The following is a 20,503-nucleotide window of genomic DNA, read 5'->3' on the forward strand; positions in this document are numbered from 1 at the left end:
GATCCAAATTATTAATCTGATCAAATAAACTGATCTAATGAGCTTATCTTAGCTCTGATGATCTACTTTCTTTTTCTTAAATCTCCTCCCTGATTAAAAAAAACCCTTGACCATCTTCTTCCCTCTTTGCTGTACTTGTTTTTATTGCACCAATAATTACCCCAATCCCATACCCCCACCCCCCACCCCGCCATTTTCCTTCCTTGGTGCTTTTCCCATCCTCTCTCCCTTGACCCTCCCACTGCCTCCTTTCTTTTTCTCCTCTCTCCTCCCACGCTGGCTTCCTCCAACCCTCCATTTTCATCCTCCCTTGTCTCCCCGAAGGACCAGCTCTCCACAGTCATCTCCCTCCAGAAGCTGATCGTCAGGGAGGTCGCCAACAAAGAGTGTGGCTTCTTCCTCATCACAGAGGGTACAGAGAAGCCGGAGTTGATGGAGATCCTGGCCAGCTCCAAGGAGGAACGCAACACCTGGATGCAGCTCATCCAGACAGCCGTGCAGTCCATGTGAGTGGGAATCATTTGGGTCTCCAGTGTGCTTCCTCAGCTTCTTTTTCTTTTTTTTTATCCCATCCTCCAACTTCTTTTGTAAGGCTTTGTTGTTTCGAAAAAACTTTTTTTCTTTTTACTTAATCCTCTCTGTGCTTAAGCTTGTAACTCTGCTGTGAACAGGCTCAGGTTTGGCCTCTCCTCTGCGCTCTAAGCTGGGGTTAGACTTTTCCCAGTTTTTTATGATAATGTACGTGAAGTTGGGACAAAGCACTATGCAGCCAGGAGGATTAGCTGCACTCTACCTGTGGATGGGATGTACTCAAGGACCATCTAATGCTGGATTGGCTGCGAGGGCAGCTCCCTTATAAGCAGAGGATTACTCGAATGCAGCCAGTGAGAAGAAGGAAGAGATTTAGCCCTCTGTCTCACTCCTTCCTCCTCTGACTTCTGTCAGAATACAAAACTGAAATCAAGCTGTTGGCAGGAGATGAGAAAAGAAAAACTCAATGCACACGCTATCTTCTCTCTGAATTATACATGTGAATGGGCTCTTCATAGGATGAGGCCGAAGCTCATTTTTAGCTTTTTTTTCCTCTGTGGGAGGAAAAGAAGTTTGAAAAATGTCAGAAAGTAGAGAAAGTTATTAAGAAATGTAAAATGAGTAAGAACTCTAAAGGTTTATTAGAAGGTTAATTTAAATACAGGTTTCTATTTTCCTTATCTATTAGCTTTTAACTTAAAATGTAATCATCGAGTTTAATAGTTCACCCTAATTACGGTAAATAAGTGGCATTTTTTAGATTTTTGCACAGTAACTATTTAAGATTTTCAAATTTTAATGCTCTCTTTTACAGTCTGCAGTTTAATCTGTGATGCATCTTGTGCTCTTCACATCTGTGCAGGGACAAAGACGAAGATGAGGGGATCCCCAGTGAGACGGAGGATGACAAAAGACAATTGGAGAGCAAAGCCAAAGAGATCAGAGGTGAGAAGAACACATCAAACAGGCTTTTGTGGAAAGAAACACCAAAAGTATTTTTCATTTTTTCCTCGGATGCCGATACCATTGTCTGTTTCTGCCGGCCAGATATGTTGAAGCAGAAAGACACAGAGATTATCTCTCTGTTGGAGGAGAAGGTGCTGCTCTTCAGGGAGATGTGGGAGGGCTTAAGCACCAGCGAAGAGGCCTACAGGCAGGTCGAGCCTTTTTTCAGGTCAGCCTGCAGCCAGGAGTCTATCATGAAAGATGCTCTGCAGGAAGGTAAGACGGAGGAAGTGAAGCTTGTGGTGTTTGTGGTGTAAAGACATTTCTCTTTAAGTGTCCTTGGATGTGAAGCAACACTGACATGAATTCTGTGAGAGGCAGACAGGAAATGTTTCCTATAAGATCATAGCATCAACTTCTGTTGTTAAGGAACATCAGGACTAAAATTAGGTTCAAATTAGGTTATCTATGATGTTCCAGTAATGTCACACGTTAAACCAGTCATGTTTCTGCTGCATAGGGGCAATTACTGTTCCTAGAACATACACTGATATCTGTTTTAGCCCAGAAAACAGCCTTGTCTGCAAGGTTACCACCTTTGCACTGCAAAAAAATGGAAATCTAAATGAGTCATTTCCGCTTAAATATAGTGCATTTTTTATTATATTGACAAGGTAAGTGAGATACTTTGCAAATGGAACAAGTCAATTTACATTTAAAACAAGGAAAAAAAACAATTGCTTTGTCTTATTTAAAGTGCATATTATCTAATTATCTTATTTTAGGATTAAAAATACAATTTTTATTGGCAAATCATCTTATTTATCTGCTAAAATTAAGGGTAGGTACACTTAATTTAAGACGTTTTCTACTTGTGAACACCAGGTCCTTATTGACAATTTACCCCCAACTCATGTTTAGGCTCCAATTTCTAGAATGACCTGTGTACACTGCAAAAAACGATCAAGAAAAAAGTAAAACATTCTTAAATCAAGTGTATTTACCCTTAATTTGAGCAGGTAAATATGATCTGCCAATGGAATGAGTGTTTTTTTTCTCTTAATATAAGATGATTAGATAATATGCACTTGAAATAGGACCATGCAATTGTTTTTTTTTCTCATTTTAAACGTTAAGTTGTCTCATCTATCTCAATTGAAGAAAAAAATATTTTGTTTAGATTTAGATTTTTTGCAGTGCAGAGTCTGGACAATGATCATGATAAAAACACAAAACCTGGTGTGTGTATGTTTGTTTGCAATCCTGCTGAGCCAGTACCTCTAGAACCGGCTTCCTCTACCAGCTTCACACATTTAGAGAGGAAACAAAATGTAGACTGTTTTAGACGTTTAAGCAGAGGAGCTGGAGCTGGAAGATTGGATGGAGGTTTTCTGTAAACATGGATTTCCTTGATTATCGCAGAGAATCTCAGCTGGGTTTGTTTAGGTTGCTATGGTGATGTTGTTTCCACTTCTTTTGGCTTTTTTGAAGAATATGTCTCTTGTTTCCTCTCTTTCATGGAGACTAGGTTTGTGTAGCAGGCAGCCATGTTTGGTCTGATTCTTTCTATTTTGAGACGAAGGACTAACCAGAGCACTGTCATAAAATCACAACTTGGTTTCTTGTTTAATAACCCCAGGTTGGCGTTGGTGACATTTAAAGGAGTTTCATGGATGTGAATACTTTTGTATGACTCTGCAAAGGACTCTCGTCAGATATTATCTATCCCTGCTTCTGAGTTAGTTTTCTAATCAGAGCTGAAGCACGAGCTTCTTTTCTTTAAATGTGTGCTGAAAACATAAAAGGAATCAGGATGAGTTTGGAGACTGCACTCAGGCCATGTTTTGGGCTTTTCTCTCGTTTCATCAAATGTTTATGAGAAGAAAGCAGAAGCTGAGAGCAAAACTCGCTGCACAGGATCTGTATCTTGAGACAAAGAGATGGGAATACGGAGAGAAAGACAGAGCTGCACGGCACATTCTCTGCCCATTAAGAGCTCTTTTAGCTGCATGTTTTTCTGAAGGTGAGCTGGGTTGTGCTTATTTTAGGAAAAGTTAGTAAGGTTTACTTTTCAGGAGAAAAAAAGAAAAGGTTTTGCATCCAGTTGGTTTTATGCGGATCAACATAGGTTTTTATTAGTTTATTCAGAAATGTAAAGGTTATATTTGTGACTTTTGTTTTGCAGCAAGATCACTTCCCAGTAGGTCTCTCATGTTTTGGGTATTCCTGTTTCAGACCTTGCCTGAAGCCGAGTTAGTGGCCTAACAGTCAGAGCTGGTGGTTAGATAAGGAACACTCACACTGCTCCAAAACTGGAAGCATCCCTGCAGGCAGAGAAAACTCTAAACAAACATGAAAAGTATTTTTCAGCTTGCATCTTTACTTTCTATTCACTATTTGCAGTTTTTTTTTACTTCTGCAGCCTTCCCAATACAGACGGCTGATTTCTGATTTACTTTTATACCTCCTGGGTTCACCTCAGGTCTCCTGCACATGCTGCATTTTTTTCTTCCCAGAGTTAATATTGCTTTCAAATTGCAAATATATTGAAACTTTTAGTGAAGAAGCTCTGTGGATCCAACAGGTGGGTGGCGGTTGCTCGGCAACAGGAGCCAGGAGTGTCTGGCTGAATTCTTGGTTGCAGAACTGAGCTATAACACAGTTAGCTGGGATAATCCACTTACTGACCTGTGCATTAATGCTTGCCTGTGTGTGTGTTTTTGTTTGTGTGTGTTGATCACAGTGGAGACGTTGCAGGCGCTGTTGAATGGCAGCCTGGGCGGAGCGATGGCCAGCGTACACGAGGGGGGAGGCGCTGGGCCGGTGTGTCTGCCCCGCAGCAAGACTAAGGCCACACTGTAACTCTGCATGATTGTTTACGTCAGATTGTTGAATCAGATTCTGGAAGCAGGAAATCTGCTGAACCCCAACCTGTGTGTCAAGGTTCTGATGTTGCTGTTAAAGTCTATTATTAATGTTTCACTGGAGCTCAAACAGCAGCAGGAACCACACCCAACACTTCCCACAATCCACCTGTTCAATGTCATGAATGAGATATTTTAGAAGCCGCTCAGGAGAGTAGAGCAGAGACCCCCAAGGGGGCGTTGCCCCGAGGGATCCCTCTCAGCTGGTGGCTTAAAAACGGATGCCGACAAACTCATTGAGCTGTTCTAGGTTCATACTTCTACATCAGCAGCAGTGATCGGGGAAGCAAAATACAGCAAGGATAGTTATGCACTGGAAAAATGGTCTAGAAATAAGTAAAAATTGCTTAAACTAAGTTTATTTATCCTTAATTTGAGTAGGTAAATGAGATAGTTTGCCAATGGAATTAGTATTTTTAAAATAAGATAATTAGATAACATGCACTTGAAATAAGACAATGCAATTGTGTTTTCTTATTTGAAGTGTAAATTGTCTTGTTCCATTGGCAAAATGTCTTTTTCCTCAATCCAAGAACAAATGCACTTATTTTAAGAAAAAAAGACTTATCTAGATTTTTTCCAGTGTGTTAACTGTAATGTGATATAATTCGGGTATTTGAGAAACCAGAGAGAGAGAACAATGCAGCAAATAATAAAACTGGTTCACCGTGTCAAAAATCAAAGATGGTTGTAAATTTCTTTGCCACTTCAGTGGATGGTGGAGTCATAGCAGCTGACAAAATATAGACGGCACAAAACAAGTGGAATAATACTTGCACTACATTTAAAAATACAGCTGTGGAATGTTTATACTCCCTTATTGCTAAGAGACTGAAAGCTCTGTTGGTGCAGCTTTCTATAAAAAAAAAAAAGGATAATTAAATTCTGTCTAAAGTTTTAAGCAGTGAAAATGCGCCAGAGTTCATGGAAAACAAAGTGACCTGACTTCATTAATTTGATGTTATTTTTATGTGAGCTAACTGATGGAAATCGCTGAGCTTCATCTATTGTTTCTATCGTAAATTCAATGTAGTTACCATGCTGCTGATAGGGAATGAAATAAAAAGCCTTTAATTTCTGCCTTGTGTTTGTATTCAGCCCTCTGGGTAAATATGTTGATGATCCAGATTACACCTGCATTTATTACACCTCCAAATCCTTTCAGGTTTATCTTCCTACCAGTTTTGCAAATGGAGAGATGGAAATGTTGTCTATTTTCTTTTTGAGTCAGATTTCTCGAAGAGCAACCATGAAGAGAAATTTTGAAGATGTACCACAAATTCAAATTGCGTTACATCTGGAATTTGGACCATTGCATTTCATTATAATGCTTTCATCTCAACCATTATATCGTTCAGTTCAACTCACTCTATCTCTATAGTGCTAATTCATAAACAGGCCATATCAAGGCACTTTACAGAGACAGCACAGTCAGACGAGTTAAAGGTTTCAATGAAGGAAAGCCAATTGATTGCATCCAGTCATTGACATGTGCGACACGCTCCTCTTGGATGAGCATGCAGTGACTTTCACTTACATTTTGTCATTGACTCTTCAGCCGTCCTTCACACCGAGCATGTATGTAGTGAGAGTAGAGAGGAAAAACTCCCTTTTAACAGGGAAAAACCTCCATCAGAACTAGGCTAATTGTTAGCGGCCGTCTACCGAGGAGAAAGAAGCAGACTTCCAAAAGTTAAAGGGCTGGTTATACTCCCCGCAGCAGTGTGTATTTTTCATTTATGCCCAATATTAAAGCGTGGTCTGAGCTATGTTATTCCACACCACAATGCAGGAGGGACACAAGCTAGCTGTGGCGGTGAGGAAGTGGGGGCAAGTTTCTGTGACAACAGAGGATGGAAGAGAGCATATACAGTTGGTCACAGTAAAGAAATAGGACTACACAGAAAGAAATGGTGCCAAATTCAACATCTATAAATAGGGATGTTGATGGCAGCAGCACAGCTGATATTTCTGTCCAGAATAAGTCACAGCTGAACAGTAACAGACCAGATAAAGCTACCATGACAAGAAAAGGCAGAGAGAGAGCATACAGTTATTGGTGGAGCTTAAGCAGAATGATGCAGAATGATGAAAAGTGGTCCCCATGTCCTCCAGCATCCTAAGCCTAAAGCAGCAAAGATATGGAGGAATTAGCTCAGGATAACCTAACTATTTTGTATGAGTTATGAGAAAGGTAGAGCTGTCATTGCTCTAGCCCTATGTCTTGTGCTAGAAAGTGAACTGCCTAAGCTTCTAGAGTTATTCTTTTTTACATCAGCTTTTCCCTGTATCTACTGAACCAAAGGATCACCAACCATGATATCAAGCTATTTCTTTACGGGCAATTGTCTGTGTTAGTTTTGTACTAACATGTATATATATATATATATATATATATAAAAAAAAAATTTCTCACCCCTCGTGGGGTGGTATGTGTCATCCTCAAGCTCGGGTCCTCTACCAGAGGCCAGGGAGACAATAAATATATATATATATATATATATATATATATATATATATATATATATATATATATATATATATATATATATATATATATAGGCACTAATCATGGCAGCACAAGAACAGGCACTCAATTCAAGAACAATAGAGGCCAGGGTCTACCACACCAGGCAGGACCCCCGATGCAGACTGTGCAAAGATGCCTCTGAAACAATACAGCACATAACAGCAGGGTGTAAAATGCAGGCAGGAAGTGCATACATGGAACACCACAACCAGGTAGCTGTCATAGTGTACAGGAACATCTGCCATGAGTATGGGCTGGAAGTCCCAAGGTCAAAATGGAAGACACCTCCTAAGGTAGTTGAGAATGACCGAGCTAAGATCCTATGGGACTTCAAGATCCAGACTGACAAACAGGTGATGGCTAACCAACCAGACATCGTGTTGATCGACAAACAGCAGAAGAAGGCAGTAGTGAAGAATGCAGATATATACATATATAATATATATATATATATATATATATATATATATATATATATATATATATATATATATATATATATATATATATTATATATATATATATATATATATACATATAATATGTAATATATGAGATGAGACTCATTTCTGCTGTATGTAAATCAAAGAAGTCAGAATATTTTCTTACTATTTTCAGATGTTCTCTTTCAGAAAGGTAAAGGAGGGAAACAACAATAGATATATTCACCTTCTATATATACCTTCTGGGAAAACAACCCTACAGAGCTTTGTGCAGTCAAACACTTTGCACTACATGCACTGGTTTGACTTCACTCAGTCTGTGCTCTTGTTTGTGTGCAGGGAGGAAACGCCAACCTGCTGCAGCTGCTGAAGAGGAACAGTGAGGTAAGGACTTCTTCCTCTCTCTGAATCGACTTAGGCTACGTTCACACTGCAGCCTGAAGTGACCCAATTCTGATCTTTTTGCCCATATGTGACCTGTATCTGATCTTTTTATGACAATCTGAACGACACAGATCGGATTTTTTCAAATGCGACCCAGGCCACTTGGATATGTGGTCCTGAATCCGATACGTATCTGATCTTTACAAATGCGACCTGTGTCTGTACGGCCAGGTCGCATTCATCCGACCTACACTTCATTGATACTTGACAAATGTTACTAAACGTTACTAATCTGCGTCCTACTAAGCGGAGGCGGGAAAAACTAACAACCATGGCGGAAGATAACACAGAGAGCAGTCAATGGAGAGAAAGTGAGGTTGCTGACTTAATTCATATTTGGAAAGATAGCTCGATTCAGACCAAACTCGAAGGGTCTTACCGGAACCGGGGGAGGGTCTTTCTTTTTGATCTTCTTAAAAAGATTTCGTTCGTAATATGCCTGCTCCTGGAGAAGAACTTAAAGAACGCAATATACGCTGCGGTATTACGAGTCATGTTTACTTCCGCAAACACTGAGGACGCTTGCTACATGTGACGTCATCGCGTCCTCGAGTTCGCATGCGGGACACTTCGGTTGAACGCTTTCAGTTCACACAGTAGATCACATACAAGTCGCATATACTTGGAAGTGTGAACGGACACGCAAAAAAATCTGATTTCACAAAAAAAATCGGAATTGAGCATTAAGGCCTGCAGTGTGAACGTAGCCTTAGAGACGCTGTTGGCATGGAAACGTACAAAACACTGTTGTTGTCAGCTTTAGGCTGAAACTGCAGCCCAACCCATACGTGATTTTGCAGCAGCTGTGGGTGTTGCATGAAGTGTTTTGCAGAAAAAGTAAGACAGCAAAAGAAAGGAAGGAAAAAACACAGTTAAAAAAAACATAAACAGGAGTTTGGAATAGAAACTATAAAGAAAATTAAAAAGAAATGCTATACAGAGCAGGTTGTGTACAGCTAATGCCTGAACTACAGATCTGTGATGATGCTCTGCTGCAGATTTTACTGCCACAGCTTTAAAAGCTTTATGAGTTCGCTTTCAAAGCACCTAGTAACATCATATGGATCATATTTGTAGGCTGGTAAACACTCAGCAAAGTAAAGGTCAGTGGCCTGGTTCTATTTAGTGTTTAAAAAGAAGAAAATGTCACATCCAGAATGCACTGCAGCTTCTATAAACGCTGCAGGACGGTGCCCTGTTCAACCATTCACAGCGCTAGAGCTGTCTCACATTTTGTCAGGTTACAAAAACAACCCTAAAGGTATTTTAATGGGATTTTAGATAGATGACAAAAATGGAAAGGACAAATATTTATTATTTAAGCGTATATTCATGTGTGTATGTTTGTTCTCAGCTGAAAATCAGCTAGATTGGATATGATGAAATACATCCGTCCGCCGGCAGTTTTCAAATCTTGCATTAAAATCAAGATCTAAACTTGTTCCCAGCCATTCTGGAACATCAGTAGCATTCAATCTAAAGCCTTTCATTGTAGTTCTGGCCCTACGTTAATGTTTTTGTTTTTGCTTGTTTGTTTAAACTGTGACAGATTTTATTTTGTCATTTGTAAACACAAATGTTTACAAAAAGAAATTTGTTTTAGTACAGCTTTCTAGACTCTAGGTTACGCATGTGCTGAATAACTTGCTACCCATGAACCTAACAAATGATTTGATGTTTTACAAAATTATGTAAAATTTAACTAAATAACCAGTGATATGCAAATTTTGGTTTCAAATAATAAGAGGGGGTTCGTTATCTTATGCAGACCAGTTAGTTAAATATCAACGGTCATAGCATCTTGATTCATATGTCACAGCTAATATACGCAACGGTTAAAATCAGAATCATTTCCTTTCCCACTAAGTTCCGTCCCAGTGTTCATGGGGATGGACATCTGTGTCTTCAGCAGGCGTAGAGCTAACAGAACTGGCAGCGTTGCGAAGCAAGGGCTCAAACATGTACGGCTGGAAGCCTTCTACACCAAACCAAGCTTCTGCCGCCCTGGCGTCCTCTTCCACAACATCTTCATCCCCGCTTTCCTCCTCTAAATAAAAAATGTATGATGGAGGAGGCTCATCCACGACCTCCGACACAAAACTCTCCTCCTCTTGCATGTTTCCGCTGTCCATAGCGTTCCTTGACAGTGTTTTTTAAGTCACCAATTTAGTGCTACTTGGTCCCATTGGAATTTCCCATTGGGAACCTACTAGCTCTAAGTAGCTAACTGGTTAGCTAGATGCTTCCGACAAACCGGCTACAACCAAACTTGTCTGTGTACCTTCTGCTACAACAACCCCGCCCCCTTGATGAACGACCAATCACATTCACTTTATTCACTCGTGTAAAGTCGGGAGGATTCGGAAATGCAAGGTTGGAACAGCCGCTTCCCTGCGACTTTAAAGAGGGACGGTCAATGCTAATTTCCTTTTAGACATACCATCTTGTACAGAAAAAGCTTACTTTGGCTTTCCTTCTGACCTGATCTCCTGCTTTCATATATCCAACAGCAGATTTGTAAAGTTTAGTCATGATAACTGCAGGATGTTAGCAGGTTGTTTGACACTCATTATGTTCCCTTGTTCTAACAGCAGGTCCTACGCAGCGTCTCCAACCTGCATCTCCTGCTCAGCACTCTGCAGGTACGCCTCCTCCTGAAGTCTGCATCTGCAGGATTTATGTCAGAAATAAAAACATGATTGTGAAGTTTTAAGTTAATGTACATTTTAAGAAGTTTCTCTTTGTGCAAAAAGATCTGATCATAAATATTTTGATAACAGTATAGAATCATCTTAGAATTTCATGAGTTAAGTGTCTATTGTGATCGTTGATGCCTTGTGTGTCTCAGGCAGTGGTGGTCCAGCAGAACAGCTACATCGAAGACCAGCGGCAGTCCTCCCGTCCCAGCTCCCTGATTGAGCAAGAGAAGCAGCGCAGCCTGGAGAAGTAGAGGGAGGAGTTGGCCTCCCTGCAAAGGCAAGTGGCTGCTCTCACCGAGGAGAGGCGGAAGAGGGAGAAGGAGTGGGAGTTGAGGGAGCAGCAGCTTTCTGAGAGAGACTAGGCGGTGCACTCACAGGTAACGATGCATCATCTTCCCCCAGCCTTGTTCTCCATTAGGTTCTAAGGAGGTGTAGTTCTTAATATAACCGCTGGCGTTTATTTTTCAGCAGAAAAATAAATGCTGAGGGAGTCATGCAGGAGTGCTTCACAAGCTGCAGGGGGTTTCTCTTCGTCATAACACAATAAAGTGGGAAGTCTTTTGCATAAACTAGTTTTCTTCACTGCTTTGTTGTTTATCACAGGCGACCTTAGTTCCTTGAAATTTCATCACACATTTATTAAACTTTTTCTAAGATCATGAGGAAAGGTGCAAAGTAAACTTATCAGGAAATATGATTGGTTTTGGGTGATAGGATTTAGCTGTTTTTTTTTTTTTCAACGAAAGTTACACATAAAAAAAAATGTTGTTTCAGGTCTTATTTGCTGCAACACCAGGCTTAGGTGTTGCATAAACCTTCATATCCCCAAATCTGTTAGAAAAGTTTTCAGAGGCAGAAAAGTGCCTGGACCTTGAGGGGGGGTCAAAATGGCAGAACTTGAGAATTGCAGGAGTCAAGAAAGGGCTGGAAAACAGGCAAAAAAATCTAGAGACTTTGTAGCAAAGCTGCTGACAGATGTCTTACAGTTGGATGAAAGACCACTGATTGACCAAGCTCATAGGGCACTGCGAGAGCGCCCGGGTGATGGTGAACCACTGCAGCACTCGATCGTCAGGGTGCACTACTGTCATGCCTTCAAGGAAATTCTGAAGAAAGTAATGCAGTCACGAAACCTCACTTATCAAGGCTAGCGAATTCAAAGCCGCTGCACTGCAGCCAGAAACCTACTCGGTTACAAACCCGGAGTGAGATTCGGCCTTGTATACCCAGCCAGGCTGAGAGTTACACACAACGGCAGGGAGACTACATTTACAGACGCAGAGAAGGCGCGGTTGTTTGCTGAAGGCCTGGTTGGCCGTGATCGCAATGAATCTGAAGGAGAGAGAGGTGATGGGGGAGAGGATGCATGAGAACACTTCCACTGCTGTTTGACTTTATGGCGTCCTTCTTTTATTTAGATCAGCTGATGTGCGTTCCACCTTTCCAAGGAATTACATTAGACCATAGGGATTATCATTCTACAGCCTCAATATCTTACTCTGATAATAATAGGCGAATTGTTATACTATTTTTGTTATTTTTATTATTATTATCATTATTATTATTATTATTAGGGCTGGGTATCGATTCAGATTTTCCAAATTGATTCGATTCGATTCACAAGGGCCCGATTCGATTCGATTCACAATTATTGTTTCGTTTCCTTGATATGGAAGACATTCTCAGAAGAACCAATGCTGCAAATAGTAGAAACTTCTAGCTCAAACTTGGAGCATTACTAAAAAATTTACATATTTACATTAGGAATTAAACCCAACACAGTTACATTAATCATGTATGTTTTATTTAACATGACCTGACCAAATCAACTCAAATCACAGAGCAGGCTGTGTAAATAAAGTGGCAACAAACACACTGAATACGCATGACATTCACATTCTTTGACTGTCTCACAAAGCTTTTGTGCTAATGTTCCAGTGGTTGCAAAACAAATCTGTCTCATAAGAGACACAATCAAACAGATGAATAAATAATTGTAAATGTAAGGATACTAACAGAAATGAAAAAGTATCAGAACTGTCTTAAAGTGCAAAAGTCAGGTCTTTAGTAAACATAACACTTAAATACCTATTAACAGTAAATTTTGATAAAACAAGATACAAAAATTAAATTCTGTTTTGCTTTTGAAGCATTTACATCCTGAACTCTGAATTCCCTCATGTCCTATTTTAGTCAGACTATCAAAATAACAAAACATTAACAAGAATATTTTAAGAAGGCTTTGCAATTGCATATCGCAAAAGTATAATGAACTGTATTTTTTGGAAATGTTTATATAAAAAAACTTTCCATGAACCATGAAACTCACACAGTATGTGAAACCTAAACCCCTTACATATGTGTGTTTTCTTAATTAATGCTGAATTGTTGTAGATTTTTCTGCAAGAAAAGTAGCTGATCTACATGTTGCGAAGTGAGGCAGCTCCTTTTTGCTGTAACAATATCGCCAGCAGTTGAGAATACTCTTTCAGATGGGACACTAGTCCCAGGTACACATAAGTACCGCTTTGCTTGATGAGCCAAAAGGGGGTACTCCTCAGCATGCACCTTCCACCAGTGCAATGGATTTTCAGAAAGTGGTAGATGTGCTAATTCCCTGTATCTTTTCACTTCTTCCTGTGCCTGGTCAGCAAGAGTTCTGAGTGGCACAGTGTCATTTGGCTTGTAGGCTGACCCTAGAAGAAACATCAGCGCAGAAGATTTCTTCTGCCTCTTTGGTGGGCAAACCTCCTCCTCAACAGGCTCAAGGGCAGTCTCTGTCTGCTGCACAGGCGGAGTTTCCTCAGCTGGATCGACAACAGATTCTTCCTGTAGATAGATGAAAACATACAGAATAAACTTAATTTTAAATCAATTAGGCACTTGCTGTGGAAGTCAAGTGTTACATATTTCTGCTAGTACAAAACTTTATGATTTAAATTCAAATACTGCTGCGTACAAGAACAGTCAGGACTCAAGAGGAATCTATTATTTATACTTATACTTTATCATCAGTACTTGTCTTGTAACTTACATTTGATGCCTCTGCCTCAACTTGCTCCCCACCAGCAGCTTCCGCCATTAGCCTGTTGAATGTGTCATCTCGGGCAACATCGGACAAAAAAGGGAGGCCCTTGAAGCGGGGATCTAATGCTGACGATCAATACAGCTTGTCCTTTAGGGCCACATATCTTAAAGAGATTAAACATATTTAAATTAGATATATATCATGGCACTATATATTGTTATATCTTACACAGCAAGACAGACACCTATGGAGGATAAAAAGTGCCAAAATTAAATAAATACAGCATTAAATAAATAATTAAATGTGTCAATAATGAATTAAATGAGGAATTAATTAAATAAATGTGTTCCTTATTTATTTAATGAATTACACATTTAATTCATTGTTTATCGCTGTATTTATTTATTTAATTGTGGCACTTTATATTAGTGACATGATTTTAATTAATGAATGACACATTTATTTACTTAATTCCACATTTAATTAATTATTGACACATTTAAATATTTATTTAATGCTGTATTTATTTATTTAATTTTGGCACTTTTTATCCTCCATAGACATCTAGGCATACCTTGAATTTAAGTTGTTATATGCAGCAGTCTTGACTTCTTTTATCACTGTGGAGTCGCAGGGGGTGCAAGTCATCTGGTCCAGCAGCTGTGCCTGCAGAGGTGCAATGACTGATAGAGTAGGCGACCTTTCTTCCGACATGACCAGTGTAGCTGCTTTCAGTGGCTGCAGAGCTTTCACCACATCTTTGGCAACTGTTATGTCTTCCTCTGTCAGGGTGCAGAGATCTTTTTCATTCCTGCATACTTCAGGTGACAGCAGAGCAGCTGAGATTGCTGGTTGCTGCTCTAGAAATCGGTCCAGCATTTCCAGTGAGCTATTCCAGCGTGTCACAACGTCCATCACCAGTTTATGTAAAGGCAGGCCCAGTAACCTTTGCTTCTCTTTAAGCTTGTGGCTTGCTGTGGTGCTACGATGAAAAAATGATGCGATGCACCTTACTTTACATAGCAGGCGAGCCACAGCTGGGATTTTCAGCGCTGCTTGTGAAACTAAATTGATGATGTGTGCAAAACAGCCGACGTGCAACAGGTCCATCATTTCCACCGCACGGACAATATTTGCAGCATTGTCCGTTACGATGGCTGGCTCTTTGTCTGTCAGCTCCCATTCTCCAATTGCTTCAAACAATAGGTCACGTAAATTACTCGCAGTGTGGCTAGTTTCAACTGCTCTTGTCTGTAGGACATGCCACTTTAGGTCCCACTCGTTGTCGATGTAGTGAGCAGTTATAGTTAGGTATGACTCAGTTGCCCTAGAAGTCCAACAATCACAGGTAGGGGCAACTCTCGTTGCTGTTTTAAGCGTCCTTGCAAAGCCTTGTTTTACATCTGCGTACATGCTTGGGATTATTACCTCACTAAACTGTTTGCGTGAGGGTATAACGTAGCGTGGCTCGAGCATCTTCATAAGGCCACGGAAACCTTCATTTTCAACCACGCAGTATGGTTGTAAGTCTTTGCAGATGTATGTAGCGATAGCCTTAGTTATTTTCTGAGCACGCTGGGAGTTTGCTGGTAACTTGATATCAAATGCCTTCTCGAGCTGCATCTGCCTCGGGGCTGAATCAGATTGTGTTTGTGCTGAGTGGTGTCTCGTTAAATGGTTTCGAAGATTAGTTGTGTTTCCACAATACCTCACTTCTGCATAGCAAATCTTGCAAACCGTCTTGCTCTTGTCCAGTTCACTGCTGTCATTTTTTTTTTATACCAAAATATTTCCAGACATCTGCCTTCAAACTTCTTGGCGGTGATTTCAGAGCTTCCGCCATATTGTTTTGGTGCGCTCCTCTCGCGCAGTGACGAGATCTCACGGGACGCGAGAAGTCATGAATGTATGAAAAGACGTATTATAATGGATCGATTTATGGTTTTTATGGATCGATATCGGGCTATTGAAAGGGAAATCGATTCAAATCGATTTAATCGATTTTTTTACCCAGCCCTAATTATTATTATCGAGCTGGTAAAATTTTCAGTTTGATCTGGAAAAGGACGCTATGATGCCTGATACAGCATGAAAGGCCCAACCCCCAGGCTTTTTGGACACATTATGCAAGAATGCTGCTTGCTGCCGCGATGAATAGTGGCGTTTCTAAACTGTTGTCAGGGATGGCTGTGATCGACCCAAAAGTCAGTGAGCTAATCCGGAGTATTCCCATTTTAAATACAGTGAACCCTCGTTTGTCGCGGAGGTTACGTTCCAAAAAGAACCCGCGATAGGTGAAATCCGTGAAATAGAAACCTTTTTTTTTTTTTTTAGAGTTATCATACAATGAAATACTCCATACAACATTGAAATCAACGAACAAAAAGGTTTTACAGGCCCAAGCATTTGTTTAACAAATAAAAGTATGGTATAAACGTTGTTAACTACTGTACTGGACTGTAAAATAATATAGTTATAAATAAATAAGTAATAATTTGAATCATCAATACTAAATGAAGAGTTAATATTGCGGGGATCAGCACCGCCGTGACGGATTGGAAGGGGAGAAAATGAAAAATGATTTTGAAAAAAAATACAAAGTACAGTGGGACAAATAGTGACTTCTGACGGAGCCGCTGCATCCTGATTGCTCTGTGGCGTTTTTTTCTTCTAAAGCCTGCGGTGCATGTATGTTTTTGAGAGAAGAAGTTATCGGTAGTTGTTGTCGCTCTTTTTTCTTCTGGGCCAAAAGATCCTTATAAACCGACATGCCACCATTGATTATGTTTGACAATAAAGTTTAACAATGCATGATGCAAATCCGTGACGCAGCGATACCGTGAAAAGTGAACCGCGTTATAGCAAGGGTTCACTGTAATGTAAACTGTGGAGAGTTTCAAATACCTGGGTGTTCACGTCAATAATAAACTGGACTGGACTCATAACACTGACGCTGTGTATAAAAAGGGCCAGAGCCTCCACCTCCTGAGGAGGGCCTTTGGAGTCAGCAGGCCCCTCCTTAAAATCTTTTATGACTCTGTGGTGGCCTCAGCCCTCCTCTACGCTGTTGTCTGCTGGGACCCTGGCAGCTCAGAGCGGGACAGAAAGAGACTGAATAAGCTGGTAAGGAAGGCCACTTCTGTCCTGGGCTGCCTCAATATCTTACTCTGATAATAACAGGCGTATTGTTATACTATTTTTGTTATTTTTATTATTATTATCATTATTATTATCATTAACTGTAATGACATAGAAGATTCCTAGATGACTTGCAGAGACATCATTTTCCCTTCTCATTTTCTCCTGTATTTATGTGAATAATTAATTGCTGTAAATAAATAAATAAATAAATAAATGGGTGAAATAAATACAAAATGAGTAAAATAAATCAAAAAATGAAGAAAATGAGTGAAATAAATAAAAAATGTGTTAAATAAATAATTTAGCTTTTCATTAAACCAATTTTTTATTTATTTATTTTTCATATTATCAATTTCCCAATTTCTCTTTTTCATTTATCTATTTGTGATTTATCCCTTTATCCATTTACCCATTTTTCATTAATCTAATTTTCATTTAACCACTTTTCAATTTCCCTTTTTCATTAAGCCAATTTTTTTATTTATTTTTCAGATTATCTATTTCTCAATTTCTGTTTTATCTATTTTTCATTTATCTATTTTTCATTTGTCCATTTTTCATTTATCCCTTTATTTATTTACCCATTTTTCATTAATCTATTTTTTAATTTAACCATTTTTCAATTTCCTTTTTCCATTAACCCGATTTTCTATTTCCCAGTTTCATTAATCAATTTCTCATATATCCCTTTTTTTACTTACCCATTTTCTTTTATCTATTTTTCATTTACCCATTTTTCATTAATCTCTTTATCAATTTACCCATTTTTCATTAATCTATCTTTTAATTTAACCACTGTTCAATTTCCTTTTTCCATTAACCCGATTTCCTATTTCCCGGTTTCATTAATCAATTTCTCATATATCCCTTTTTTATTTACCAATTTTTCTTTTATCTATTTTTCCTTTACCATTTGTTTGAAACATTTTTAATTTTCCCATTTTCCAATTTCCCTTATTCATTAAGTATTTCCTTATTTTTTAATTTATCACATTCTATTTTCCCCTCTTCGCTTCTGCTTTAATATGATAATGAGGGGCGGTGTCTTCAGGCTACAATGGCAGCCTATTGGTTGGTTAGATGCAACTGCAGCGCTCAGTTCCTGTGGACTTTCCCTCCGAAAAGCAGTCTAGAAATGGCGAACACAGAGGGTGCAGCACGTTCTGTATCGGTTCTTCTTAGGGAAGCTGCCGATCGAATTGATGAACTAGAACGCTGTAAGTTTAATATCCGACATGTTTTATGGTCCTTTGAGATTTGTTTAACTTTTACTTTTGAAAAAACAGCTTCAACTTCGACTGCTACTGAACAGCCACTTGCAGTCACAGAAAACTGGAGGACTACGGGTACTTGTAAGTTATCAAGCTTTATACATATTTTTTGTTTAATTTAGGTCTCTACAATAAACTATCATGTTGTAACGTAAAAACGTCCTCTTTTTATTCAAAAGACATCTCTACGCTTCATTGTTTTTTTCTTCAGGCTTGCATTATGTTACGCGTTTATCTATGCTTTTATTTTGAAATCTTTCCCTGCACTTCCGGGGCCAGCCGTGAAACCGTCTTTGTCGAATTGGCGAAATCCAAAAACGGGCTGGTTTTTTCATTACGTTTTTTTGTTTTTTCTTTTCTAAATTGTGGTAACAGAAAAGGAAAAACGGCTTGGTTTTCCGTTTTTGATTTCTAAACGAAAAACGGAAGTAGCTTCCGTTTTTGGTTTTTAGGGAAAAAAACGAACTGCCTGAAGGTACACGGACCTTCAATTGATTCTTGATTAATGTCTGGGTTTGCAAGTAAATGTACAGAGAGTCACACAAAGCAAAAGAGTGCTGCACTGCACAACTGATATACTATGGTTAATCTATTTCCAAAGCTTTATATCCTAATCCATTTTTGTAAAAATTAACAGAACAACAGGAACCAAGGCCAGGAACAGCCAGTCGCACTTCTTTGGGCCGACATCCAGTTGATGGTAAGTTCATTTTGCTGACGAGATATGATATGATATATATTACTTTATATTCCTAGGGTAAAATAGTATATTGTGCTTCTTAAAGATGTCCGATCTTCAAGCATGAGGGCAGGACGTCCCCCTTTGGATGTTCCTGGGGAAATACTCACCACCTTTGCCATGGCTGGTCTCCCAACCCGACAAATGTCAGATTGGTGTGGTGTCTCCTCTAGGACAATCCAGAGGAGATTAGCCCAAGAGAATTTAAGGTAAGTTAAACAACTACACGTAAATTCCATCCTGTTTAACCGTCATTTCATGAGTTGCCACAGCTAACATAGCCACATTAGCCACATTGTTATCTAGTTGTGGTAAGTGGTGGGAATAATAAACAAAGCTCTGCATGCCTTTTTATTTTATACATCATCCGTACAGTTAATATTTAGAGCGTAATATTGACAACCTAACAGCTGAAACCAATGGAAGTCATCTTTGCGAATGGCTTTTTGTTATGTGGAGTATAAATCAAGAATAAAGTCAACTTGACAGTGTAGGACACTTGTAGCAATGAAACAATTAAATGGGAATCCCTTGCATTTGCTCACAATGGGGGATTCTGTTCTTCTGCTTACTTAGGTTCAACTGGTTGGTTTTACTAAGTGGTGTTTGCTTCATCATACCAAACACTTGTATGTAAGACTATTTAACCTGAATGTATACCTTGCTTTGACCATGGTTTGTTATTTGAACACAACTGGTTATGATTTAGTGCTATCCAAATACAATTGATTTCATATTATATTTGTAAATGTTGAAGTCCTTAACATATCAACCAAGTTGTAATTTCTTGCATGTATTATTTTTTTTTACAATTTAAAATGTGTAATATTATGTAAATGCTTCTTTAACAGAAAATCAGACAATTAATGATGAAGATTTGGACACTTTGGTAATGCTGGCTACAAAATCATGCTGGCCCATGTCCGATCCAGGGGCATAAATATTCAAAGTAAGAATTGTTGTGTTAGGGTATCCCTCAATTAAATAAAGTTATTTAATTATTATTAATAATTTGTGAAATTAGTAGATGTTGTTGCTGTTGATTCAAAAAGCTACATCTATTATTCTCTTTATAGCCATCCATAAAACATTTTGTTGTTCTGCTTTTAATAATTTTGGCAATGTTCAATTCATTATAATCATTACATATTTCAAAAAGGGCATCGATTAAGGGCATCAATGCATCGACTTGATCCAGAGGCCATCTTGATGAGACGATTATCCATCCAGACTGCAAGGCGCCGTCAGTACAGTGTTCCCGCTCCCAACAGTCTGTGGCACATACAGTAGATGGGAATCACAAGCTAATTAGGTGAAAATTTTGCTTCTTTCATTTAAGTCTTATGTTGTGTTATATCCTTCTTTGTTAATTTAATGTCCTATACCTGTTAAGGTTTCAATCCTTAAAGCTGAAGTCTGTAAGTTTTTAAAATCACTTTTTTGTCATATTGGCTAAAACTGTCCCTATGCCTGTGAAAAAAACTGCTTCAATTGGTCCTGCATACTGCCTGTATTTCAATCTGGAAAGAATAATTCGGGACGAGTCAAAACAACCAATCACAGCCAGAGGAGCGTCTGATGGAGTGTCAATCACAGCCCCCCCCCCAACACCCCCCCCACCCCCCCAACCCCACCCCACCGCTTACCCTGCCGCAGCGCCCGGCTGCCGCAGTCAGGAGGACACGCGTGGAAGTCATGGCGGAGCGACAGCCACCAGCGAAAGAGAAACTGCCCTTACTGCCCCTGCCGACAACTGCTTACACGGCAAACTTCGGTATAACCAGCATCTTATATCTAGCTGCTTGGAG

At 39.3% G+C, this 20,503-nt stretch overlaps 1 protein-coding gene and 1 long non-coding RNA gene across 7 annotated transcripts in view; one reads left to right on the forward strand and one right to left on the reverse strand.

Annotated features, from left to right (window-relative positions):
- The window catches only part of LOC119780745 (A-kinase anchor protein 13-like), a 27,637-nt gene continuing 7,134 nt past the window's right edge, over nt 1–20,503 (forward strand). Inside the window, exons 1-10 of one of the 6 annotated variants that reach the window (XM_038280894.1) lie at nt 1–506; nt 1,394–1,476; nt 1,546–1,752; nt 4,220–4,321; nt 10,409–10,459; nt 10,666–10,893; nt 17,972–18,037; nt 18,594–18,656; nt 18,742–18,904; nt 19,547–19,590. In XM_038280894.1, coding sequence (XP_038136822.1) covers nt 433–506; nt 1,394–1,476; nt 1,546–1,752; nt 4,220–4,321; nt 10,409–10,459; nt 10,666–10,736 — 588 coding nt within the window. In that variant the 5' untranslated portion in view covers nt 1–432 and the 3' untranslated portion in view covers nt 10,737–10,893; nt 17,972–18,037; nt 18,594–18,656; nt 18,742–18,904; nt 19,547–19,590. Of the gene's footprint in view, nt 507–1,393; nt 1,477–1,545; nt 1,753–4,219; nt 4,337–5,031; nt 5,481–7,712; nt 7,792–8,530; nt 8,664–10,408; nt 10,460–10,660; nt 10,894–17,971; nt 18,038–18,593; nt 18,657–18,741; nt 18,905–19,546; nt 19,591–20,503 lie in introns of those variants that run through there. The other 5 variants (XM_038280896.1, XM_038280897.1, XM_038280895.1 and 2 more) reach the window with 5 other exon arrangements.
- Nucleotides 12,322–13,704, reverse strand: LOC119780747. The gene is made up of 2 exons (XR_005280445.1): nt 13,551–13,704; nt 12,322–13,345 (listed from the first exon to the last, which is right to left on the reverse strand). It is a non-coding gene; the product is annotated as an uncharacterized LOC119780747 (long non-coding RNA).

The sequence above is a fragment of the Cyprinodon tularosa genome, unplaced genomic scaffold (assembly GCF_016077235.1).
Source record: "Cyprinodon tularosa strain WSP-4 unplaced genomic scaffold, ASM1607723v1 ctg1653, whole genome shotgun sequence".
Classification (NCBI taxonomy): Eukaryota; Metazoa; Chordata; class Actinopteri; order Cyprinodontiformes; family Cyprinodontidae; genus Cyprinodon; species Cyprinodon tularosa.